At 41.7% G+C, this 26,832-nt stretch overlaps 1 protein-coding gene across 3 annotated transcripts in view; it reads left to right on the top strand.

Moving 5' to 3' along the window:
• Window positions 1–26,832, top strand: part of MAP3K20 (mitogen-activated protein kinase kinase kinase 20) — a 144,704-nt gene that overhangs the window by 98,380 nt on the left and 19,492 nt on the right. For 2 of the 3 annotated variants that reach the window (XM_079782149.1, XM_079782150.1), the window contains exons 12-16: window positions 8,318–8,362; window positions 10,121–10,151; window positions 10,249–10,388; window positions 14,362–14,424; window positions 15,827–15,919. In XM_079782149.1, the coding sequence (XP_079638275.1) occupies window positions 8,318–8,362; window positions 10,121–10,151; window positions 10,249–10,388; window positions 14,362–14,424; window positions 15,827–15,919 (372 nt within the window). Of the gene's footprint in view, window positions 1–250; window positions 7,924–8,317; window positions 8,363–10,120; window positions 10,152–10,248; window positions 10,389–14,361; window positions 14,425–15,826; window positions 15,920–26,832 lie in introns of those variants that run through there. The other variant, XM_079782151.1, reaches the window with a different exon arrangement.

The raw sequence follows: 26,832 nt of genomic DNA, 5'->3' as shown, positions 1-26,832 counted from the left end.
TGAAATTTGGCTTGCGACAGTGCTTTGCAAACTTTGGGTTGTGATTGATTCTGTCATTTATAAATTATGACAAATCTCCTGGAGCCAAACGTGCCAGTAAATAAATTCTCACATAATTCCCTAGATTGATTTATTTCCCTAATCACGTACCTTTTGCGCAGTGCCCGCTAATTTTGTGGTATCTGTTTTCTTTTGTTTAAATTGATCCTAATTTCTCTTTTTACTTCTGTCCTTTCTTCCCTTGTGATAGCTTCTCTTGCCTCTTGCTGCAAGAATGTCTGAGGAGTCTTACTTTGAATCTAAGACAGAGGAGTCAAACAGTGCAGAGATGTCATGTCAGATCACAGCAACAAGTAACGGGGAGGGCCATGGCATGAACCAAAGCCTGCAGGCCATGATGCTGATGGGCTTTGGGGATATCTTCTCAATGAACAAAGCAGGAGCTGTGCTGCATTCTGGGATGCAGATAAACATGCAAGCCAAGCAGAATTCTTCTAAAACCACATCTAAGAGAAAGGGGAAGAAGGTCAACATGGCCCTGGGGTTCAGTGATCTTGACTTGTCAGAAGGTGACGATGATGATGATGATGACGGTGATGATGAGGATAATGACATGGATAATAATAGTGAATGAAAGCAGAAAGCAAAGTAATAAAATTGAAAAATGTTTGGAAAAAGAAAATAAACTTGTTATCTCAGTCTGTACAAAAGCCAGGAAGGAGGTAGAAAACCAAGTATTTGTAGGCCAATTGCATTTCTATAACAGTCATTTCTTTATTGATTTTACTTTTGATTTGTTTTTGCTTATAGAAAAATGGGGATGGGGGAAATCAAGCCAAAAAGGCATATGAATCAGCAAATGTGGTGCCTGATTATAGAAACTTGTGATTCCATATACAATATAGTATTTTTAACTAATGACATTCTGGCTTTTTTTAATTTAATGAATGCTTTACAGCTTGTATGTTATTTTATTTTATTTTATTTTATTTTATTTCATTTATTCAGTTGCCTAGGAAAACTGATGTTTTGGACAAGCACTCTTAACTCCTAATCTTTTTTGACACTTGATTTTCTTGTAACATACTACTTTTTTTTTTTCTTAAGGCGATACACTGTCCTGTCAGAAATAATTGACAGTGACTACAAAATCCAACAATAAAAAAACTGAGATGAAAGGAGGTTTAACAAACACTTCCTTGGAAATACCTAACTGCCGAGAACTTTCAATACTTAATAGCACAACTAGTCAAAGTGAGACCTGAGAGATGTTCTCCGTAGTACATTCCAAGGAGAAATACTCTCTTCTGAAAACAGCAGCAGATGTCACAGGCTTTCAAACCAGTGCTAGCCCTGGAAGCTTCTGGACAACATCTGTCATCTAAGACTCACCTTCTCCTGTGTACAGACAGGGAGAGTCTTAGAGGGACCCTTGCAGGCAGTGTGTTGGCACAGGTCTGCCCTGCTTTCCGGGAAGGGCGTATGCGTGTTTGTTTCCCAGAGGGGCCTGATAATCTTGGATTCTAAATATATGTATAGATTTTTTAAAGAAGGAAAAAATATTATAAAAGGATTGGCAAAGGTAAGTCCTCGCTACTTAGGCAAAAGTGCAAGAGGAAGCGTTCTTCTTACATCAGATGGAGCCTTCCAGGGCTGTCTGTTTTGAACCCTAAATTGTTGTGAGGATTGTTGTTGTTATTATTATTATTATTTTTATTATTAAATAATATATGTAAAGCACTTAGGTAGCCAGGCCCATGGTAAACGGTCAGTTAATGTTAGCTGCTGTAATTATTCCAGTGAAAATAAAACAAAAAAGAAATCGTTTCAGATGCTGGAGTTAAAGAGAAGTAGATGCAGGGACGGCTCTAAAAAACTGGAGATCGTCTCTGAATGTTACCACCTATTTGTTAAAGCTTGTTTAAACTATAAAACACTGTTTTTTTAAAGAAAACTACAGAACATTTGTAGTTATATATTTTTAAAGGCAAAAGAACAAAGACTATTTTTCCCCCAGCCTAAACTAGAGAGCAGTGCTGTTCATTTGACTATTAAATCCAAGTACCTTTGGTGATTCTTTTTATGGAAGACTTAGGAAAGGATATCATCATAGATACTATCTAATCCTATTTCCAAGTATATTTGATCATAAAAAGCCTCTTGGAATTTGAAGTGTGGTGTGCTTCTAATCCCCATTAAAAGCTGAAAAATACCACAAAATTATCAGTACACTGTCCCAGCTTTGTTTGAAGAAAATAACAAAATGTTCTGGGTGCGAGATGTAGAACAGCCTGTATAAGTAGAGTGATAACGAGAGGGATATGAAGTCAGAACATGATTCAAAGCCCTGCGTCCACTTGCTATACAATCTTGGGCAAATTATTTAACCTCTGTGTGTCTGTTTGCTCATCTCTAACATGGGAATGATAATAGAATCTATGTCAAAGAATTGTTGTGAGGATTGTTGTTGTTGTTATTATTATTATTATTTTTATTATTAAATAATATATGTAAAGCACTTAGGTAGCCAGGCCCATGGTAAACGGTCAGTTAATGTTAGCTGCTGTAATTATTCCAGTGAAAATAAAACAAAAAAGAAATCGTTTCAGTAACTTTCTGGAAAACTATCGACTTTAAGTGATATATTTTTAGTATGAAATATTGATTGCTTTCCGGAAAGAGTGTGAGCTATAGATTAATCCTGTTGCTCTTTGAAGCTACCACCCACAGACTAGGTAAATACAGAAAGAGTAGGTAGGCCTTTCACCTGGAAATTGGGTTCCCACATTCCCCATCTGATACACGCACACCACAACAGAGTGCTGGTGACTAATAGGCACACACTTAAACAAGCATCCTGTCTGCTCCCTGGCTCACGCCAAGCCACGCAAGCAGAAAGTCTTGGAGTGGAGCAGAAGGGACGGTTTTCAACTCTTGACTTCCCAGCATGCCCTCGGACACTATGGCTTAGCAGCCTAAAGGAGAGCGCCAAAGAGGGTAGTTTAAAAGCCTCTTGCACATTTTATCAGGCAAAGATAGTCAGTCATCCACAGATATTCACTGAGCCCCTACTCTGCGCCAGGTGCTGTTCTAGGGAGCAGCTAGACAAAAAGTCTTTGCACGTGTGGTGCTTACGTGCTAGAGAGCAGCAATAACAACACTAATATATCATATGGAATGGAAATATTTGGTAAGTGCATGCTGTAAAATGAACAGGAAAGGGGAGTGTTGAGGTTTTTTAATGTCTGGTCAGGAAAGGCCTCACTGATAAGAGAATGTATATGGGCTAATTTGGGGATCTGTGCACATTATGGAAGAATGTAAACCTTGCCCCTCATTTAGGAATAATCAGCAATAAATTTAGAACAGATGAACTTAATGAAACTGACTTTTTTGCTTTACATATAAATCTATTATGATTACACACAAAGTTTTGCTGCATTAATAAAAACAGCCAAGTGGGGCCAAAAGAGAAGGTAATAGGACTCGGTACCAGACCCCGATTTACCATTAATTAGGTAATATTCGTTACTCTTTCAACTGCTGCCATTTCCCACTAATATTCCAGAGATGGTCATAGCTCAGTACTCTGCCATCAAGAAATGGCAAGGACTCAGGATCCAGCAGGTCGATAACCTCAGGACTAAGCTTGAAACTGTTCTCCACCGAGAATTAGGCTGCAGGTAGTTACCATATGGCACTGGCTATTTTACATTCTGTTCCAAAGCAGTATCTTCCTAGGGTTTTCAACATTCCTGAAACCCAAATCATCTAATCTTCTAGTCTCACTCTGCGAAGATTAGAAGACTTTAGACTCTATTATTAGTTTTATTAATTTTATAAAGAAACAGTTATTAAGCCATATGGAGAAAATCTAATCTGATGTTCATTGTGCAGCTTCTAATTAATACACTTTTCAAATCAGTTTTTGAAATAGCAAATTATTGGTGTTTGCTTTATTTCCAATTATTTGACTTACAAAAATGTACATTTGTAAGAGAAAGAAACGTAAATTTGAAGATTCAAAATGAGAATTGAAACTCTGAATTGTAGTAATAATTGTTGGAGCCATACAACTGAAAACATATTACTCTTTCATCTTTTTCCCTTTACTCATAAAGTTGATCCTGTAGAATTTGATGGCACCTACTAGTGCTTCTCAGCCGAGGTAGTGCTGTCACCTAAGGGTGATTGGGAGTGCTGGGTGTCATGGTGACTGGGGGTGTATTTAGTGCCCAGTGCCAAAAATGGTGACATCCCGAATGCCAGGGACAGTTGCACCCAGTAGAGAATTCCATTGTCCCTTCCTCCACGAAGAAACTTGCTGAACCTGGCAGTTTTAGAGTTCCATGTCTAATTGTTTTCCCCCAAACAAAATCACCCAAGTCAAAAGATGCATTTTCAGAATCTCAGCTACATAATCTGAATTTTGTAGGTTTGTGGCATTTATCTTAAATCTCCACTTGTGGGAATGGTTTCTTTCCACATAAGAATGCTGGTGGAAACTTGATGAAACTTAAGTTTACCCTCCTGTTACCCCGACGCCACAATAACTAAAGGAAAACATCACTGAGGTAGCTACAATTCTGCAAAGTGGCCAGCTTCATTTAAAAGGGCCCTTTTCCTACCAATCCCAATGTAATACTTTACATAAGTAACCAATGGCAAGAGGTTGCAGGCACGTAGCCCTCTTGTTTTTGATGCTGTAGAACTGCTGAAGGCTGGGTTTGGCCGGTGATTTTTAACATGCAGCAGATTAGTTAGACTTTAGCACCAGCTGAAGCATGCCATCTTGAACCCCATTAAAATCTAGGAATTGCGGGTGGGAGAAGGTTTGGGAGCAATCCCGAAGGACTTCTGTAACTTTATTTTCTGAGTTTTCATTGGAGTGGTAGGAATTTCGTGAAAGGTCATTTTAAAACTCATTCTGAGTTAAATATTGATACTTCCAATTGTTGTGATACACTAAACTTGTTGCCGCCTTTTGAAATTAGCAGTCTCACCAAACCACGTATGTAACAGAGCATACATGTTTCTATAATCAGGTGCCTTTTACTGATTTTGAGTAAGACTGGTTTCCTGTTTAGATGTTAAGTATTGCCAGAGAGAGGGATGTTCAGTGCTTTGACTGGGCCATAGCCTGGCAGCTCTAGATGCAGCATTTCTGTGATGAAAATGAGTGTCTACCGGGGAATCCGGAGGACTAGCCACGTTTCCTCTGATTCCAACTGATTTGCATTCTGTTGCCTGTGAGGAGCTTTCTGGCATGTGATTATTTACTTCAAAGTAGAGTTTCAAGCACCTACATTAATTATTTTACATCGTGTGCAGAATAATATATCTTTTCATGTCAGATACAATACACTGCACATATTGCTTTTACACTGTTTTAAAATTTTGTACTAAATAATAGAAAATATTTATATTCTTTGAGTGTGAGCTTTGAATAGATGGCATTATCACTTTACTGTTTTTTGGTTTTGTTTTTGTTTTTTAACAAAATTTTTCCTCAATTCTACTGCAATGTTATTCTGAGGAAGTCATATGCCAAAATCTTGTGTAATGTTTGTATGGAAGATTAAATTTTACTCTTGTGTGGTAAGACTACTCAGTGGTTGACTTCATCGTTGGAATTTGATATTCCGGCACAAAGTCCACAATGTATTCAGAAATCCAAGCTGGTGTCATAAATTTTATTTTGATGTGAACTCTGCTTTCCTTTGTTTTAAGACTCCATTTTACAATAAACATTTTGACAGTAAATCCCTTTGTTATGTGTTACTGTGTACTAGTATATCACATCTTAGATTAGACTCCCGACACCCTTTGAGGTCACACGCATGCACATGAGTGCGAGCTTTTCTCTCCTGAAATCGGGGGGAATGTATGAATTTGTAAAGGAACGGGGTTCAGTCACAGGTGGATTTTTTTCTTATCCCCCAAGAGAGACAGGAAGGCTTGGGACTCTCCCTCCAGCACATGCACTGACATGTTAACAAGGTACAGAAGACATAAAGGAGACAGTAAGCCGCTGTGTGGCTGGAGGTCATTAACGCCCATCCCCTGTCCTGCCAAGCCCAAGCCGTCCTGCAGCAGTGTCTTCCCCTCGCTGCTCTTTGCCAGCATCTGCAGGAGCCTCGCCAGACAGAGCGAGTCCCACACTGAGCCCAGGGCCTTTTCCTGGGCATCATCTGCATGAGCCATCCTCCGAGCGCCAGAACGCTCTTCTCTCCTTTCGACATGAAAACCCAAGGTGTTGGTTTTGATAAGTCATTTCATTTACAGCCTTCATTCCAATCAAGAAATACTTATTTATCCATGTTGTTTAGCACAACATTTGGGAATGGTGTAAAAATCAACACACTGCACATCCCTCTCCTCCCTCGGAAAGCCAGCCCTGATGCAGGGAAGTATTTTTGTAACTTAGTCTGTTGTTTCTTGAACTAATCAGGAAAGTCCCCTACTTCACATTTGTTTCCGTGATGGGGAAAGGAAATGACATGTTTCTGCAGCTGGATCCAGCTGCCCTGCGAAGAAATAAAACTTGTCATGTGTTTTCTTGGATGAAGTTCCGTTTAGGTCCTATTCCTCCCGTCCTTTTCCTTTCCGCATTATTACAGCAGGTGAGTGCATGTGACCGCTGATTCCTACACACACCGGGTATTTCAGAGGAGGGAAGGGGAAACCCCCAGGGAAGGAGTGCGTGGGGGCAGCAGAGTATACCGAGAGCATAGGGAGTTATGCCCTTGCAACTGATCTATACTACTCAGACTCTGCCCATCCATAGTCACTGTAACCAGTGGGGCTTGTTAAATGCTGCCTGGCCCCCAGAGTCGGCCTTATTTCTCTTTATTCTTAGACATTCACTGCCTCTGGTGCCCTGGTTGGGCAAATGTGCCTGCCCATCCTTCCTCTCCCCACCCCACCCCACCCCACCGCCGGTGTTCTGCCTTATTGCTTCTCCTCTCCTGCTCTTCTTGCCCTGCAGTGCCCAGCTCAAGCCACTATGTCTTCCATCTCCCCATCTTAGCCTGTGAAAGCCTCCCTCTTCCCTGGCATACCCATGGGCACTGAGCTCTCCACCGGAGAGCTTAGCATTTTAGTAAATACATCCTTCGGTGTTCTTGGTTCAACAAACTGTTCAACAAAAATTTACCAGGTATTGTATGCCAGACACCGGGCTAGGCACTGAGTAAACCAAGAGGAGGGTGTCCTTGATCCTCCATGTGTAATTCATACCTATTTTACTTCCCGTTTCAATGAAAAGCTCCTTGTAGTCAGAGCCATGCCTTTCCGAGCAGGGTCTGAACCTGCGAGTACCAAATACCTGTAGGTTAAAATATTAACTCACCCACCCTCTGACTTGGACACTAATATTAAAAATAACCAAATTCAGCTTTTTTCCAACTCACCCACACACAAAAATATTTGTCACAGATTAAAAAGCACTTTGCTACAGTTATCTCGTGAGCAGTTCAACCATTTTGACAAGTTAAGTTAGTAAAAGCTGGCAGCTATAACAAGCCCTAATTCAAGTCACAGAAGACCCAGGTGTTTTTCAAATTTTGTAGGGATTTCTTATTTAGTCTCTGGCCACGGGGCACTTCCTGAAGTGAGTAGCCTTTTGGCTCTGAACATGGTGCCAACTGAGGTCCTCTTGCAAAGTGACCTCTCCTGTTTGCGCACCGGACAGGGAGCGAGTTTTGTTTGTTTCAGTGAGAGCCGCTCTGCAGCCTGGGCTGATTAGAGCAGTTCCAGTCTCGCTTGTCCTTCATCCCTGTCTCCTAATATTTGTGGGGTTTTTAAAAAATATAATGCAAGCAAGACATTGAGTTAAACACTCAGGCATTCTCCTGTAAGAATAAGCCTGAGTCGTCTGGTTACCAAATGGTCGCTTTGGAATTTTCATTAATAATCAAGCGATCCTCATGTTGACTGAGAATGCCGAAGAACGCTCTGGCATCTGACAAATGTCAGGCATTCCTTGACTGCCAAGCCCTATTGTGGGATCTGAAAGGACTCTTGGTGTGCCAAGTACGAAGAGAGAAAAATCTCAAGATGTGCCGAGTCCGGCCCCGGCAGCTCACAGAGAGCAGTGAATTGTTACTGAGAGGCGGATGCACATGGTTGGCTTCTGTGGGCAAAATCCGTGGAGCCCTGAAAACTCCTCTTAAGGTCAGGAGACTTGTTTCCCGTTCAACCTCACCTGCAAGAGGAACCAACCAGAGCAGCAGCCGAGAGCTGAAACAGACAAGGGGGTGACCCAAAAGGACAATGATAATATGCTTGTTCTATTTCATTCCTGTTTCCCCTGCAGCTGCTGCCTTCCTTTGAGATTGGCGCATGGACAGAAGATGACGTGGTAAGCTGCTGCTGCTAATGCCGCATATGACCTGGGCGGGTATTTAATCAGTGTCCACAAGTTACAAACGCCTCAGGAACTAGAAGTTGACAGATTCCATGCTTTTCTGTTTTTTAATGCAGTAATGTTTAAAATAAGGCCTCAAGAGCAGAGCAAGTATGGCTTCACATCTTACAAGAGCCTTCCACCTCCCTATTTGCTCTGAAAGGTGTCCCAGAATAAAATAGTGAATCCCATTGAATAAAGGAAAGGGCTGGTCTGGGATACCAAATGAACACACTTAAAAAAAAAAAAGATCTTAAATTTTTCTAAAACTACCAGGGATGGGCTTGAACCACATGGAGAAAGATCTGGTAACAGCAGCTTGGACTATGATTCCTCTAAACTGGGTTTCCTTCCCGCCTTAGGCCAGTTCAAAAGTGACAGGTTCAATTTTGCATCTTTACTCTGACCTTCCCTAGGAGGAATGGACACGAGCTCTCAGACATTCTCTGCAGCTGGAGCCAGAGGAGCCCCAGGTTTTTGAGAGAAGTGAGCAGACTCAGTCAAAGGGAAGTCCGCGCCCCACCCTCGGCGAGAGACCCTGAGGGAAAGTCCTACTTAGCCCTTTGTATCTCTGTATCTGTTTCCTTAGTGAAAAACGGTCTGAGAATTCTGGATCAGAGACCTCGGGGCCTTGTGCTCAAGGTCTCATTAAATGAGACAGAAGGGAAAACACTGTCATGCCAGCCTTAGCAGGCCCCGCCCCAGGAAATGGACCAGGCGCCACAGGTACAAACTCACCACCAGAAACTCTAGGGAAGGCCTGTTTACCTAACTCACCCTGGTTTCTGGGCCAAGGCATTTCCCGCCTACCTGGTGAAGTAAACGTACTTTCAACATCAGCTGGCCTCTGACTTCTACAGGGAAAGGAAACTTGGTACCAGTTGCGTCTGTTTCGTCCCATTCACTGAGCCCTGGTGATCCTAGGTTCCTGCTTAACAGAGAAAGAGGACATGGGATCTCCTTTGTTCAGGGCATGGATAGAATCCCTTTATCCCTAGTTGCAGCATTGGTGCATCAAATCTGATAAGAAGTTTTTTAAAGGCTATTTTTAGTCTTTGTCCTGGGGTTCAGTGGTTTTCAAACCATTTAAATAAAATTCCAGGATCAAGGGGGCCCTTTTCCCCCACCTCCCAGAGACTTGGTGGGACTGGATCTGGCCTCCCTTCTATCTCCCTTGAACAGGGTAATGTGAGGCGCTACCAGTAAATGTGTGCCAAATGAAATTCAAGGATTCGGTCCAACCTCATCCTATAGAAGAAGCTCCATGCTTTAGCTTGTCTTGGGCCACATACCTACTTCATGACCAGGCCCAGAACAGAGGACAAATTCTACCCATTTCTCTGTCCACTGCTGTGTGGTCCCTGTTACTCATACAACTGCTGGCTAAACCAGTGCCCCTCCACAACCCCGGGGACACAAATGGAAAACCATTATGAGAACCTTCTTGAAAGGACTTTAAAGTATTTTTCCTCCCAGATAAGGAGGAAAACCAATATCCACCAAGTGTCCAAGACCCCCAAAGAGAGAGAAAGAGCTCCAATGTGAAAGCTTGAAGTTTTTAAAATCATAAAAAGAAAAATTTCTATTTTACCTTTGTGGTTGAGCCAAAATTCAAGATATTTTAACCTCTTGAGAACTATGGATTTTTACTGCTAAGTCTGGCTGTGGATCATGTATGAATCTTGAAAACTCTGTCTGTCCTCTCTTTCGCAGTATTTTTGGGTTCAGCAGCTCGTCAGAAAAGGCAAGTGGAATAATTTACCTTCTTAATTTATGGAGTTAACTTTGCTGTGGACATGATTTCATCTAATTTTATTCCACCTTCTAATCCCTCCCTTCAGGTGACTCTTCAGCAGAGATGAGCGTGTACGCGAGCTTGTTTAAGGAAAACAACATTACGGGAAAGCGGCTGCTTCTCCTGGAGGAAGAAGACTTGAAGGACATGGGCATTGTCTCCAAGGGGCACATCATTCACTTTAAGGTACCTCAGAAAGGGGGAGAGCAGTCCACAAATCCTCCCTGAGCGCCTGCTCTGTAGCCGAGCTCATGGTCTGTGGGCGGCTGAGGACAGACACACGGCTGCGCTGGTTGTACTGAACCATGTCCACACCAGCTGATTATTAGCTGCTGCCCCCGTGGGACCCTACTTCCTCCTCATAAGCCAACAACAAAAGGGTTACTACCTGACACAGCAGAGGTCACCTGGATACTCCTGATGATCACCCCCAGGTCCTCAGGAAGTCTCTAGTCTCGTGGAGAAGATAGGTATTAATCATGCAACATTGGTACAATGACAGATGTAAGAAATGCCACAAAGAAGAGGTGAGGTTGGGGTGAGGAGGGGCTCTTGTGAAGAAGTTGTGAAGGAGGTAAGAGCTGAAGAACAAGAAGGTGTTCACCAGGTGAAGGGGGTAGGAAGAGGTGTTCTAGGGGGGAGTATGCCTGTGGAAAGGCCGGGTGGGAGGAAGCTTGGTGTGCCAGGGGACCCGGAAATAAGGCAGTGGGTGCCTGCAGAACTGGCGCCCCACCCAGAATAGCAGGATGCAACTTCCTTTAAGGCCAGAGAGGCTAGGTACCCATTAGGAATCCCTAAGGATGACGGAACTTGTCCATGGACTGGGAAGAGCCTGAGCCACTGCAGAACCTCAGATGATAGGAATGTGTGTGTGTTCAATTTGTAATCTTCATGATTTTGACCTGCAATAGACACACCATACATATGTACTTTAAACCCTCATTTTCTCAGGAAATTCTCACATTGACCCCAAAACTTCAGTCTTGAGCAGTTTCAAAGCTAAACCTCTATTTTTATTGTTCCTTTCTCTGTTCTGGGCCTGGTCATGAAGTAGGTATGTGGCCCAAGACAAGCTAAAGCATGGAGCTTCTTATATAGGATGAGGTTGACCGAGTCCTTGAATTTCACTTAGCAACCAGATCTGTTTGTGTGTTTGTTTGTTTTAATTACTGAAACCAAATAAGAATTTCTGGCATCTTTGCAGCATTGCTATTAATCAGAGGTCAATTTTGAGCAAGATCTTGGGATAAAATCAAGTTTACTCCCCAAACTTCCTCAGCCCCCGGGTGGGTGGACAGAGGGGTGGGCACAGGTTAGAAAGGAGAGAAATAGAATAAAGAAGGGAATGTAGAAAAGCAGCTTCCATCCAAATCCACATCTTCGCAAAGCCTCAGCCAACATGCCAACTATTTTTCCCTTTGCCTCAATTAGAGCCCCTGACACTAGCCTTCTAGGGAAATCCCCTGTGGTCCAAAGAGAACCATCTACTTGCATTTTCTGTGGGCTCTGGATCCATGGAAGGGACATCCTTATAGCCCTCAGCAACCCCTAAGTGATGGCTTAGCCTCAACCTTAATGTATTTTTCCTTTCAATAGATGGACAGGAAACCTCATGCATATGCATACACCTCAAAGGCTGGCAAATATTAATTTAATCTTGACCTCTGGGTGTGGGCAAGTCCATTCCCAAAAGTTATGCTGGCGTAGGTGGCCTATAGTAGGAAAAATTATTTTTCTAGTACAAAGAAGTGTCAGGGTTCCAAGAGAGAAATCTGGTAACGTTTATGTTATTTGACAGCTGCCCGATAAGATGCTCCCACCTCCCCTTCCCCTCTGCTGGCTTTGAAAAGGGACCACGTTCCTTAAGGAGCAGTCAGGAAGAAAGGGGGGGGGGGAGGCAAGCTGGGACACCTCACCAAAGCCCATGGTGATGGAAATATTCCCAGACTTGGCCTAGGACAGCCAAAGTGCCCTGTGCATGCCAAGTTGGTATCATGAAGGCAAGCAGTGTCCAAACCTATTGGCTATTGTTCAGCAAATTCAGCGAATGCCTACTCATTGCGAGACTGGGCCTGAAAAAACACAAAGGAGAATTCTCCCCAAAGGAATGTATGTCCTGGAGAAGAGATAAAGCATGCACATACAACTTCCCATAATACAGGGTCTTGGCAATTTGGAGGAAAGTTACTACTACATTACCTCCGCTTGGGAGGGGCAGTGGCAGGGGGGTAGGGGGGTGCCCTTGAGCTGGATCTTGAAGGAAAGACAAAATTTGGAATGTAGATGGGACTGGGAAAGGAAAGAACATTGGTCGAGACAGAGAGAAGAAGGAGTTAAGAGAGAAGAAGAGCAGCAGAAGAGAGTCCAAAGGAACAGTGTGTGTCTCTGTCCGAAGGAAGCCCAGGTGCAGGGAACTCAGCATGCACAAAGCAGGAGGGACGTGGACAGCGTATGACTTCAGGCCTGGGAGCTGGGATGGGACCTGGGACCTGGGGTCTGTGGGGACTATTGGAAATTCTGAGAATTGACATGTTTAAAACTTTGCTTCTGGAAGTTATCAAGTGGGTTAGAAAGGAAAGGCTGGATTTTGAAAGACCAGTTCAGAGGCTGTGGTATAGAGAAAAATAAGGCCTCGCCAGGGTAGGAACATGTGAGTGGAGAGAAGGAAGGCCAGCCCAGGTAAGAGAGCTGTAGGAAGTAGCACAGGGAGCAGAGAACAGTGTCACAAAAGCCAGCGGTTGAAAAGCTTTATAGAAATGGTCCATGCTGGGGAGAAGCCCAGAAACACACACATAGAGAAAACGCCACTGTGGGAAGCTGCCAGGTGGGGTGGGGCAGTGCAGTGTCCTTTGCTCCAAAAGCGGGTGTGGCCACCCTCAAGACTCCCCTCAAGCTCCCAGGTGAGTCTGCATGTGGTTCTCAGAGTGGTGGACCCTCCGCCTGACTGCCAGAGCCAGCCTGTCTCAGAGGGACATGTAGTGGGGCTCAGCCAACAGGCGACACTCTGTTAAACTCAGCTACATGGCGGGTAATTCTGACAAATAAGCTTATATATGAGAGGGGAAAATTAAGGAAAAAGAGTCATGGAAACTTGCTCCAGGAGGGAACAGCATATACTAGTACTTGGGGTACGGAGGATACACAATGCTTCAAGCTGGGCCTTTTGGGATGGGGTACTGGATGAGTACCTCCAGACTAGAGGAGTCCTCGTAGTACTTGTCAGAACTGTTACACACACACACACACACACACACACACACACACACACACACACACTGATGGGGAGAATGGTCCCTTCATTCTACACACACACACACTGATGGGGAGAATGGTCCCTTCATTCTCTGCTCTTTCACTAATGCAGGCACAGGCATTGTTGTTTACCTTCTCTAAGAGTCTAAGCCCTTAAACAGGAGGTCATTGGAGTGATCGACCCTTCTGCTGCTCAGTGGTCCCTTTGAGCCTGTCTTGGCTCCCTCATGTGGAGGGGCCGCGTACAAGGGATAGGGCTGAACATCCAATAAGTGTTCACTACATTGTCAAGTGTCAACAGCTTTCATTTCACTTTATAAAATGCATCTAATTTTTCTCACATTGGCACTTTTTACTCTCTACGTGATATGTTCAGTTCACAGAAAAGCCGGATTACACCTGATGAGTATAAAAAAGAATCATAATTTAAATTGCCCTCCTGTCCTTTAAGAGTTCTTTGTGCTTCATTGGGGAATGGAGTGTTGGATACATACCCATAGAAAAGCCCTTACAAAGCAGCAAACCCTTCGGTGAGATTTCAGCCTTAATGAAGGTCTCTGGTGACATATTCATGTTCTTTGTTGTTTTTCCCAGTTACTCAGGGTGACAACTGCATTCTATACACCGGAACATCAACTTGTCACTGTTATACCTGTGATTGAAGAATGGTTTTATTTATTGTTTAGTCTGAGATTTAAATTCTTAAATATCTCCCTGTTCCATTAAATAATTACAAACTGTATATAATACTGTGAACAGTCAGGTTTATTCTCCATAGATATTGGATATTAACCTCCCCAAGATATTTTATGAACTACATAAAGAATGCCTTTATATGTGCACAATAATTTTAATCCTCTCGGCATTATCGGACCATTAATAAAGCCATGTGATTTTTTTTTTACAGTCAGCCATTGAGAAATTAACCCATGATTATCTAAACTTGTTTCACTTCCCACCACTAATTAAGGTAAGTAAGGTTTTTTTCTTACTGAGAATATGCTTTTATCGACATATGCACCTGCCACCTCCACACCTAAATTTGCCAATGTCGGGAACTGTTCTTTGAAGTGAAATTGAATCATATCTGTCCAACAAAAGGCCCTTTGAGTGAAGCTCAGGATGTGTTTAAATTGAACACCCTTATTCCCTGAAAGTTGAAACATTAACAATACATTCATGATAAGAACCGCACACGTCACCTTAGTGGCTACCAACCTCTGGCCTCCCACCTGGCTCTGGAGACCTTTGCCTGACCCATAAGTCACTGAAGGAATTCACATACCTGAGCTCAGGATGGTCACTTGCCTTTTGGGGTGGGAGTCTTATTGTTTGAACAACATATTAGTATATGTGACATATTCTTTTGAATATAGTCTAAAGGTATACGGTATACTTTGTTATTAAATAAGTAGATACTTGCTCTTTTTTTTAGATTTTTAAATTTTTTATTTTAAGAAAATACAGAGCTGGGGATCATTTTACTTCTACTGTGGTCGATATAATAGATCTTTGAAAACCTAAATAAGCTTACTGACTGCCAAACCTTTCACATTATTTAACTGTGCTTAATTTTCACATTACCAGTTGTTTTTATGGCTTATATTCTCACTGAACCCGTTTTTGACATCATTTAAAATGACTGAAAGACAAAGTTCTCCAATACCTATGAAATAAGTAAATGCATATTAATAAGAATTAGAACACTTACTCCCTTCAAGAAAAAACATTAGTGACTTGTTCCTGAATTGTCTATGTATCACTTAAGAAAATTCACTTGGGAATATTTGTATGATAGCAAATATCATACTACTTAGAAGCCATTCACCAGTCTTAAACCTTAAGCTCACATCCCATATCTTAATCTCCAGACACTTGCTCTTAATACACAGAACTCTTCTCCTTCATTGACAAGTATGGTTTCCATCTCTAAGCCCGAGAAGGCTCATTTGTTCCTCTGCTTGGCCCTCCATCCGCTTACGCTCTCGGAACTGCTAATTCCTCTTTGGAAAGAGTTTGTAAATATTTTGAGTGCCGTGAAACGCTCAAGGTAAAGCCTCTCAGTGCATCTCCAGGTGCTCCGTGCATTTCTGGGGTAAAATTACACAATGCAAGAAGCGCTGTGAAAAATGTAAGCCGGTGACATTCAACCTGGAGCGTGTCAGATAAATCACTCGGGAAAGTTCTCAAAAGCTTAAGATGTCATTCCATTGCTTTAAGTAATTGTAATTTGAAGCTTATTCCAAAAAATAACCAAAAGTTTAAAAATATATTAGAATGAAACAACTGGTGCTGAGAAATCATCTCTTTTACATGAGAAGTAAAAGTGAACATTCTATCTAGAATAAATGGTGTTTGATTTTCTGTTGTAGGACTCAGTAGGTGAACCTGAAGAAAATGAGGAAAAAATAGTGAACCTTGAACTTGTCTTTGGTTTTCACTTGAAGCCAGAAACAGGCCCACAGGTAAATTGCATTTTAAGTTGTTTGGATAAATTTCAACCTCATGTATTCTTTTTCTCTCCTGGTATTCTGTGGTTTTATATACCGCCCCCCACCCCTCCCAGCTGGTGACTTGACTCTGAGTAAATTTATAGACTTTATAAAATAGACTTTAGTTGAAACTCTGCCAGCTGCCTCTGTTATCCTATCTAGGAATCTGACTCTCTCGCCACCCAAACCCTCAAGGAAACCGTAAAGCGTGGACAGGGAGGGGTGAATACGGACTAAGTGTTTATGCTGCTTTGCATCACAGCTGCTTGTTTCCTGTTTCCTAAGGGGAAGCAATTTTTAATATCAAGAGTAAAACAACGCTGAGAATGGAACAGTAGGCAACATGGAAACTCAAATTATTAGCTCTAAATAGGGCAGCAGGACATTTGACCAAGATTCCTTCAGGCAGGCTTTCACTCTGTGTTATATTTAAAGTCTGGAAAACTTCTCTGGCCCAGGCAGCATATGAATTGGAATCATAACAGGATTGTGTTACTTTGGATTTCCACAGATAACTAGTAATAATGATACCTTCTAATTGAGCACATATGACGTTCCTGGTATGCAGTACTGAGGTGTTGATGTTGTTTTCACCCACTTACAAATGGGGAAACTGAGGCTCTGGAAGATAAAATAACTTGTCCAAGGGTTACATGGCTAGCAAGTAGCAGAATAAGGATTTGAATGCAGGCCTCTCAGACCCCAGAACCAAGCTTTTAACTACTGCACGATTTGTACCTTTCCTTGGAGGCAGCCAGAGACCTTGCACATAAATGCAGCTCCTCTAAGCATATCAAACTCATGGCTGGCGGGCCACAAGGGATGCATGCGGCCCAGCCGCGAGTTTGACATGTTTGTTAGCCAGTTGCTGTGGTAGGGCTGGTGTCAGCCCACTGGCTCTTCTCTAATTAAAGGAGGCTGGCCCAGGCCATCCCTGGAACCAGTGCTTGGGAATGAATTGAAATTGTTGCAAAGGGTTGAAATTTCACCAGGGGCTTCCAAAGATGTTCTTTCTAGACACCTGACAGAGTGTCTTTCCTGCTCTGCTGCAGCTGTATTGATGCTTTTGCTGAAGGGAAATATTTACTTCCCTTGTTAGAGCCACATAACTTGGTGGAGTGAGAGCTGCTCTCTCTCCAGGTGTCCTGTCTATTAACATTTTTCTTTTCCCTCTGCAAATGGGCCATTGTCTACTTATGCCTGTTGTTAGAAACAGCCACAGAAAGGGGGACGGACAGCAAGTTCCTCTCTCTCCAACAGCAAGCACAGGACCTTCTAACCCTGAGATTCTGTAGCGGTGAGCACCTTTGAGCCATCTCATGTTAAACAAGTTGCACATTTTCATTTGCTTTGTTTTGTATCCTCGGCCTCATGGCACTTGATTGATGGGTACTCTGTGTTTAAATGTTTTTATGGCTTGTAGGTGATAAAAGAGGAAAGAACATTCTTGAAACAGACTTAGTCAAGTGTAGTCTCAACCAAGAAAATAATTTTCAACTAACAAAGAAATGATTTGTTAATGTGGAAAATTAGAAAATAATTGCTTAGTAAATATTAGAAGCTATAAATGACATTTGATACCAAATACAGCTGTCTGTTTTTGACCATAATTGTGTAGATAGACTTATTGAGTCATTGGTTATTCACAAAGCCTAAAATCACCACAACCTTTGATATTCTGCTGATCCTTGGTCACGCGCGCGGAGGAATTTCCCCATTCATTCAGCACACATTTACTGAGGACTTACAGTGTGCCTGGCTGTAGGCTAAATACTCCATAATACAAAGTCAAAAAGTACAGTGACGGCTTGCAAGGAGCCAATAGCTTATCAAGCTGTCGCAGTGCAGGGCCATGCGTTCAAGGACACTCTGAGGCGGGCTTGAACAGACTTTGTCACTAGCTGGAGATGGGTGCGTGGAAGGGAGGAGCCAGGATGGTACCAAAGATTCTAGTGTGGCAGCAGGACAGGTGATGCTATAGTATAATAGGTCAAAAGGTGAAAGTCAATGTGGATGGAATGCCAAGGTGCTAATAGTATAAAGAAGCAACTGAAATGGGTGAGTTTAACCAGGAAAAGCTTTTGTGGAAGGGATGAATTTTGAAACAGGCCTGAAGGGGTTGTTTGCAAGTAATTTCCTGAATATAGTGTTTAAAGCTTTTGCTTAGAGAGTACTTCTTTCTAAAGAGCGAAGGTTATTTCATAAATGTCATCTCATTTATCCCCCTGGCGTTTCTGTGAGATGCATAAGGCACAGTATTGTCATCACTGGTTAGAAAACTGATAGAAAGCAAGTGTAAGCTGAGGTGAGGACAGAGCTGAGTCCAGAAATTACATCTTTATTATCGCCTCTGTACTAAACAAGTGCTCTCTCTCATACCTGACCCAAAGTTTTTGAGCCATTTGTAAACGTTCATAAACTAATACTATAATAAATTACTCTCCAGTTCTAAAGATCTGTCAACCTTTTGGTCTAAGAATTCATTTTATTTATTTATTTATTTATTTATTTATTTATTTATTTATTTATTTATTGTCTAAAGCAGTGGTTCTCAACCTTTCCAATGCCGCGACCCTTTAATACAGTTCCTCATGTTGCGGTGACCCCCAACCATAAAATTATTTTTGTTGCTACTTCATAACTGTAATTTTGCTACTGTTATGAATCGTAATGTAAATATCTGTGTTTTCCGATGGTCTTAGGCAACCCCTGTGAAAGGGTCGTTCGACCCCCAAAGGGGTCGCGACCCACAGGTTTAGAACCGCTGGTCTAAAGTTTTACATATGTCTCCTTTTTCCCCACTTGACCCCCCCCCCCCAAGCCAGTCCCACCCCTGGAAAGCCCCCACTGCCCCAGTGTCTGTGTCCATTGGTTATGCTAATATGCATGCATACAAGTCCTTTGGTTGCTCTCTAACCACCCCTCCCTTCCATTCGTCTCTGGATTTATTCTTATTCATTAAATTATATTGATCATTATATCCCACATATGAGTGAGAGCATGTGATATTTATCTTTCTCCGACTGGCTTATTTCGCTTAGCATAATGCTCTCCAGTTCCATCCATGCTGTTGCAAATGGTCAAGTTCCTTCTTTTTTATAGTGGTGTAGTATTCCATTGTGTAGATGTACCACAGTTTTTTAATCCACTCATCGGCTGATGGGCACTTAGGTTGTTTCCAAATCTTAGCTATTGCAAATCGTGCTGCTATGAACATAGGGGTGCATATATCCTTTCTGATTGGTGTTTCTGGTTTCTTGGGATATATTCCTATAAGTGGGATTTTTAACGTTTTGAGGAAACTCCATACTGTCTTCTACAGTGGCTGCACCAGTCTTCATTCCCACCAGCAGTGCAGGAGGGTTCCTTTTTCTCCACATCCTCGTTTGTTGATTTGTTGATGATAGCCATTCTGACAGGTGTGAGATGGTACCTCATTGTTGTTTTGATTTGCATCTCTCAGATGATTAGTGACTTTGAGTATGCTTTCATATGTCTCTCCGCCTTCTATATGTCCTCTTTCGAAAAGTGTCTATTTAGGTCCGTTGCTCATTTTTTGATTGGATCATTTATCTTCCTTTTGTTAAGTTGTATGAGTTCTCTGTAAATTTTGGAGATTAAACCCTTATCTGAAATATCATTGGCAAATATGTTCTCCCATGCAGTGGGCTTTCTAATTGTTTTGTTGATGGTTTCTTTTGCTGTGCAGAAGCTTTTTTTTTTTTTTTTTTTTTAATGTAGTCCCATTTGTTTATTTTCTCCTTAGTCTCCATTGCCCTAGGAGCCATGTTGGTAAAGACATTGCTACGACGTATGTCTGCTCTTTTGCTGCCTATGGGGTCTTATAGGATTTTTATGGTTTCCCATCTTACATTTAAGTCCTTTGGCCATTTTGCATTTGTTTTTGTTTATGGTGTAAGTTGGTGATCTAATTTCATTTTTTTGCATGTATCTGACCAAATTTCCCAGCACCATTTATTGAAGAGACTGTCTTGACTCCATTGTATACTCTTGCCTCCTTTGTCAAATATTAATTGAGCATAATGGCTTGGGTTGATTTCTGGGTTCTCTGTTCGGTTCCATTGGTCCATATGTCTGTTCTTGTACCAGTACCAGGCAATTTTGAGAACCATGGCTTGGTAATATAGCCTGATACCTGGTATTGTGATCCCTCCAACATTGTTCTTCTTTCTCAGGATTGCTGTGTCTATTCGGGGTCTTTTTTTATTCCAGATGAATTTTTGGAGAGTTTGTTCTAGATCTTTGAAGTATGCCATTGGTATTTTAATGAGAATTGCATTGAATCTGTAGATTGCTTTGGGTAATATGGACATTTTAATGATGTTGATTCTACCAATCCATGAACATGGTATGTTCTTCCATTTGTTTATGTCTTCCATACTAACATTTTTTAAGCCTTATTTACAGCCAGATGAATTATAACACCAAAGTGAGGTTTGTTTGTCCAACTGAGCAAAGCCAATCACATGTGAGAGCTTGTGCCTGCTACTGTGGTCAAGAGCCACTGTGCTTGCCTGGATCTTAGTCCTTGCTGACATACCCCTCTGGAGAACCAGGCTCTCACCAGACCCTAGCACCATCTACACTTCAAGATTCTTCCACAAATGAAATAGCCATTTCCTTTCCTTTCCTTTCCTTTTTTGAGACAACCTGGCAGAGAAAATGATTGGACCAAACTTTACTCACTGAAATTTTAAATTAAATTAATAATTAGTGAGGATGCATTTTACCTATTTACCTGACCTATTTCTAAAGATTACAATTAATTACTAATTGAAGTAGCATTGTATGTTGAGGCAGCTTGAAGTTATGACCATGGAATTAGCAGAAATTGGGTCTTTCTCAGCTCAAGTTTCCTGTGCTAGGGGCTTGAGATGCCTATGATAATTATTATTATTTTATACCTCTGGCAGACACTGTGGCAACTACTTTGCAAACATTTTTCTCATGTAATTTTTACAACCCACCGTCACAGGGAGCATTATCCCTGTATCATCCCTTGGGGGGAATTGAGGAAGGAAGAGGTCAAGTTTTTCATCCAGAGTCTCCACCTGGTAAGGGGCAGAACCATATTGTCATACTGTCTCTTTTTGGAAGTATCATCATCCCCCAAGTATATTTGTAATAAAAAAGCAAAAATTGTTGGTCAGTTAATACTAAATTGCCACTTAGTTTTGTGTAGAAAGTGCCTTGTGTTTTGTAATCTAAGGCCTTTTTAAAAAATATGTGTTTTTATTGATTTCAGAGAGAGGGAGAGAGGTATAGAAATATCAGTGTTGAGGGAGAATCATTGATTGGCTGCATCCTGCACACCCCTACTGGGGATCAAGCCCGCAGCCCCAGCATGTGCTCAGACCGGGAATCGAACCGTGACCTCCTGGTTCATGAGTGGATGCTCAACCACTGGGCCACACCGTCTTGGTTATAATATAAGGCCTTTGACTTGGCACAAAGGAAAGGGGCTCCCAGAATCCCAGGCAGCTTCATGCACTCCTCAGGGTGGCAACCACCCTTTTTCATTGAAATATTCTGCTGCATAGAGTTTATTATTATATCTGTAAGAAACTCACCAGTCAAGAATATTGATTCTCAAATTGCCAAGGAATAAACTATCAAATCACCCAACAGTTTTCTCACTAAGATCTTCTGAGACTCCGTGCCATAAAAATTCAAAAGCAGATTTACGAAGGAACTATCTGGGAGGTCATTCATTCCTTGCTGGCAGTCACACACTTTGTCCCTTCCATCCTGATGTCCTCCTTTTCCCAGTGAGGTGAGGAACCCTGACTGCGGCTGGGCTCCTGTGGGTCCACGTTGACTGCCTGCCATTAGAGAAGAGACTGAGGCTGGAAAAGCTTCAGAAACAGCAACGTCTCCCCCAACACCCAGCTTCAGAGGCCCTTACACAGAGATAGGCTTCCCCAAGCCAATCAGTCCCACCAGATGACCATCTCTTTTGGTTTCTTTCTCTTTTTTTTTTTTTTTAATATATATTTTTTACAGAGAGGAAGGGAGAGGGATAGAGAGTTAGAAACATCGATGAGAGGGAAATATCGATCAGCTGCCTCCTGCATACCTCCTACTGGGGATGTGCCTGCAACCAAGGTACATGACCCTGACCGGAATCGAACCTGGGACCTTTCAGTCCGCAGGCCGACACTCTATCCACTGAGCCAAACCGGTTAGGGCTCTTCTGGTTTCTTTTGAGCCAATTTTGAAGGGGCCTGTTTAGAAGAGAGGGAAGCAGCACTAACTGCCCATCAAAGCGAAGGTTTTTCCTGTCCTCTCCCACGTCCTCTTTCCACACAGTCATTGTCCCCTTCTCCCACTCCCACTCTCCGGTTCTTTCATCTATAGGTTAAAAAGCTGCTTTTTACAAATACTTCCCACTCACTATTGTGCTTTTAGGTCTTTATTAGATTGCTTTATAAAATGTTGCATTTAATAAACTTAATTGAATCTCCAGGCCCTTTCTCACAGCACTATGAATATCAAAAACGGTCAAATAGAGCTTTTTTCCCCTATTGTGTAATTTTTATAAATGGATAAACATGAATAAAATAACAGGGCACAAAGAAAAGGATTTTGTAAGGAAGTAAAAAGCCAACACCTTTTGTAAATTTCAGAACAGCTAAAACCAGCACTTTCTTTACTCTTATAGATCTTGCATTTATTAAAAATTCAGTGTAGGGAAATTTATTTCCCAGGTTCAGCTATTTTGAGGGGGAAATATATGTACACACATGTGTTTGTGTGACTAAGTACATAAGCTTGCAGTGGTAAGGTTCTATAGGAAACCAAATTTTAATTGACAGCGAAGGAACAAATTCAGTTCAGAATTTGACTACACGACATGCTGCTGATTTCTAATTAGAGCGTGGAGATAGACTTCAAGTGGGTTGGGCAGTGGCCTGTACAGCTAAGCGGACCTGGGAGAGGTGCTCAGTACGTACTTGCCAGTGATGTGTGGAAATGGCATGCCAGAAAATGTCTAACAACTGGAAAAAGCAGCCCTCACTTGTAGTGTTTGCATATGTCCATGGTTTAAATAAATACTCCCGCCACGGCTAAGTTCAAGTTACCAATCTGACATCACTGAACTTGGAGTCAGGGAGAGATGTGAGCCCTCATACCATGAGAGCTGGCTCCAGCACACCATTGGATCACTCTTGGTCTTCTTAGTCAAGATTCTGAATTCCTTTTAAAATAGCTAATAGCAAGGATCTCGTGAAAAGACTTTGGTCTGAACAAATTACAAATACATCGTTGCTGGTTTCCAGCTGTAATTATATGCAGAGTTAGTTCAAAGGGAGCTCGAGCCTCCCAAAGACTCCATTCCATTGTTGGCTTAGGTCACCTTGAGTCGCTCTGGCTCATACAGATGCACTAATCATATTGTATGAATCAAAGATTAGGATTTGAGTTTGTACTCATGGAAATACTTATGGAAATAGATAAACAAAATTTTAATTTTTGATTGTTTTTTAAGATGTTGGAACAGTTGTAGTTGTTGACTCCAGGATGTTGATAATAGTAGAGGAGATGTCTGCTTTTACACGTAGATTTCCCAAAGCTTCTGGGGCTCATTGAAAGTTCGGCAGAGAGAAGACTTCAGTAACTCACAGTGACCTGTGTTTTCTGAACCAACAATTAGGTCTTGAAAATAATCAGCTATAAGAGGGAGAGATCATTTGAAATGAAATTAAAAGCAGCATATTGTAGAAGCAAAGATGTATGATGACTGTGTCAACCGTGAACATTAGGATTTGGACTGAGAATAGCTCAACTGGTAAACAATGCCTATTAATGGTTTTAGGCTAGTGGTTCTTTAAAATTACATTTCTTGCCCTAGCCAGTTTGGCTCAGTGGCCTGCAGACTGAAGGATCCTGGGTTCTATTCTGGTCAAGGGCACATGCCTGGGTTGCGGGCTCAATCCCTGGTAGGAGGTGTGCAGGAGGCAGCCGGTCAGTGATTCTCTCCTCATCATTGATGTTTTTATCTCTCTCTCCCTCTCCCTTCCTCTCTGAAATCAATAAAAATATATTAGGGAAAAAATCATATTTCTTGTACTCATAGAAGGTGATAGGAGAATTTAATATGTAAAAGAGCTGTTTTTATATTTTGAGGGTCCTGGGTAAAAGTTCTTTTGCAACCGATTTCTCAGTATTAAAAAAAAAAAAAATTAAGCAGTAATTAGGTAAGCCCGACCACCTTCTATTAGTATATTCATTAAGAAATTCAGTCTGAGATAGAATAGAGTCTTAATTATTCAAAAATCAATAACAAGATTTGCTATTCCTTTTCTCTAAGATGAATACCTAGTACCTTTCAATTTCAAATACAGTTTTTAAAAAATAAAAAAAGCCCTTTTCAAACATGTCAACTAACATCCACACCATTTCAGGTAGTCAAGTGTCTAATACATCATATGAAAGTATGTCTCACTTGATGTCACTTTATTTTACCATCATCCCCAAAGCCCCTTTTTCACACATAACTCAAATAACAACCCCCCAAAATGCAATATAACAACCTTATCTCCACCAGTGTCTCGTTGGCACCAATCTGCCCTGACCTTAGACACAAGCCATTGTTAAGGGTGTAACGCATTTACATATTTTGCAATAAAACATCAGTTATTTGCATTACTGTGTCAAGTTTTATTTGATTCTTTCACCTAAAAATGACTCATTTTCCTTTCTTGTATTTTAAAAACCAACTACTCTAAGCTTGTTTGAGAATAATCAAAAATTGCCCATTTAGCTAGAAGTCATTTTCTTTTCAAAAGGCAAATGTTATTTAATCTTTCAGCTGTGCATTGTGCCATCATAAATACTTTCTTTTCAGCACAGTTGTGGGGACTGAAATGAGCCCACTAATTGCCTCCCATTTCGACTGACATGTGGTGGTTTAGTGGAAAGAGAACACAGCAGGGAGAAGGAAATAGGAGGCTGAGAAAATGAGAGCTAATTATTTTCACTGCCTCATGTCAGGCTCCGTGTCAGCCTTGTTTTTACAAACTGGAAGGTTTAGCACTAAATAAAACAAACTGGCGTCATGTTTTTATATACTGGCAGTGTCATGGAAGCAGCTGCACATCTCAAAGACAATATAATGCCTGCGTTCGCATGGACACCATCTGACAGACACTGTGAGCCACAGCTAATGAGGACATCACAGTGGTGCCAAGTGAAAGGTGCTGAATTATGTATGATTCTTCATCAGTACAGCAATAGTCCTGTACATCATTATGAGACATTGTTTTGCTGAAGAGATTAAAACATTCTCAGTTCCAGACCCTGCAACCTATATGCGCTGAAAGAGGTTATTAATGGAATTTTTAGGGAGAGTTTCTTGCGCATTTCTTTTTGGTGGAAAAACAAATCTCGTGGGACAAAGCCGTGATGGGTCACGACACTGGACAGATAAAGAAGAGGAGCAAATTAACCGTACTTGCATTATCTTCCTTTTAAAGGCAGCATCATAAAATCGAGTGTAGCGGGGTGATACATAATGATAAATAACCCAGGTGCTAGCCCGGGATGCTCCCCTCTCCTGCCTTTAAAACAGCAGGTCCCAGCAGCTGAGCTAGATAATAGCAGTGCATGTAAAGACGCCTTCAGAGACCTAAGTCATCAACATCTTACTACTTTTAATACCAGCATGACCAACATCGCTATGGTATTTTTATTTCATCTTGCGTTTCTTCTTACATTTCACAACAGTCAGTCGCCTGCTATGAGATTGTTTCCCTTTCTTCCCCCCTCTTGAATCTTAAGAAGTTTATTTCGACCTCTGTGTTCTATATATTTTAAAATGTTTCCTCGGTCCAGGCCTTTGTGAGGTGGAGGGGCATCTTTGCTAGAATTCTGAGCGTTCTCTGATGATTTTACTTTTCCTCTGTTCGTGGGGGACAGATGGGGGACTGATGGGGACTTTAAACAGCAGTGTGTCTACCATTAGACGGGGCATGCCCAGCACTTAAACTCCAATTCTAGCGCAGCTAAGTGAAGTTTCTGCAAATCTACATTTCCTGAGCCTCAGTCTGCTCATCTATAAAATGGTATCTATGAGAGGGTAAATCGGTGACGATTAAGTAGCATGGCTTAACTTCAAAAACCCATGTGGAAACAGCTGGATAGATACAGTGCGTTCTGTACATTCCAGCTCTGTGAAGTTCCAGAGCAGGCAGAGTTAATCGATGGTGATGGAAGTTGGAACAGTGGCGGTGCCTCCGGTTGCGCGGGAAGGATCGGCTGGGAAAGGGCATGAGGGCACTTTCTAGGGAAGTGAAAATGACTTGCTTGTTTGTGTGGTTACATTGGTGTATACGTCAGTCAACATTTATTAAACAGTGCACTAAGATATTGCACTTTATTGTATGCAAATCATACCTCAATAAAAAAATACATTAAAAAAATGTTGTCTGCAACCTTCAGGTAAAGGTGATCTGTAGGAGCCTGGAAGCCTGATTTGGGGCCTGTTTCCTTCTGAAATGTCCTGAAAAGTCTTGGCCTTAGATGTTTAAAGATTAATCTGTAGTGTTCATATTTGCAATTAAGTGTTGGTAGGAAAAAATTAGAGAGAGAGATTTTATTCCCTGAGTTGCCCAGAATTTAATATTTCAAGTTTCTCTTTTGTACTTCCTTCAATTCCTTTTCCCATTTGGAAAATTTATTGCTATCTTGATTGTGTGTGTGTGTGTGTGTGTGTGTGTGTGTGTGTGTGGCGGGGGGCAGGGGGGGGCGGGGGGCGGGGGAAGCGGGAGCAGGGATATCTATGTTTTGCATTGCTTATACTCCAAAGAATTTTAAACAGCTTGCAAAGAACATAATAATGATTTCTCAGTAAGACATACTTTAGC

The sequence above is a fragment of the Cnephaeus nilssonii genome (assembly GCF_951640355.1).
Source record: "Cnephaeus nilssonii genome assembly, chromosome: 10".
Classification (NCBI taxonomy): Eukaryota; Metazoa; Chordata; class Mammalia; order Chiroptera; family Vespertilionidae; genus Cnephaeus; species Cnephaeus nilssonii.
This window is presented reverse-complemented; position numbering and strand designations above follow the sequence as displayed.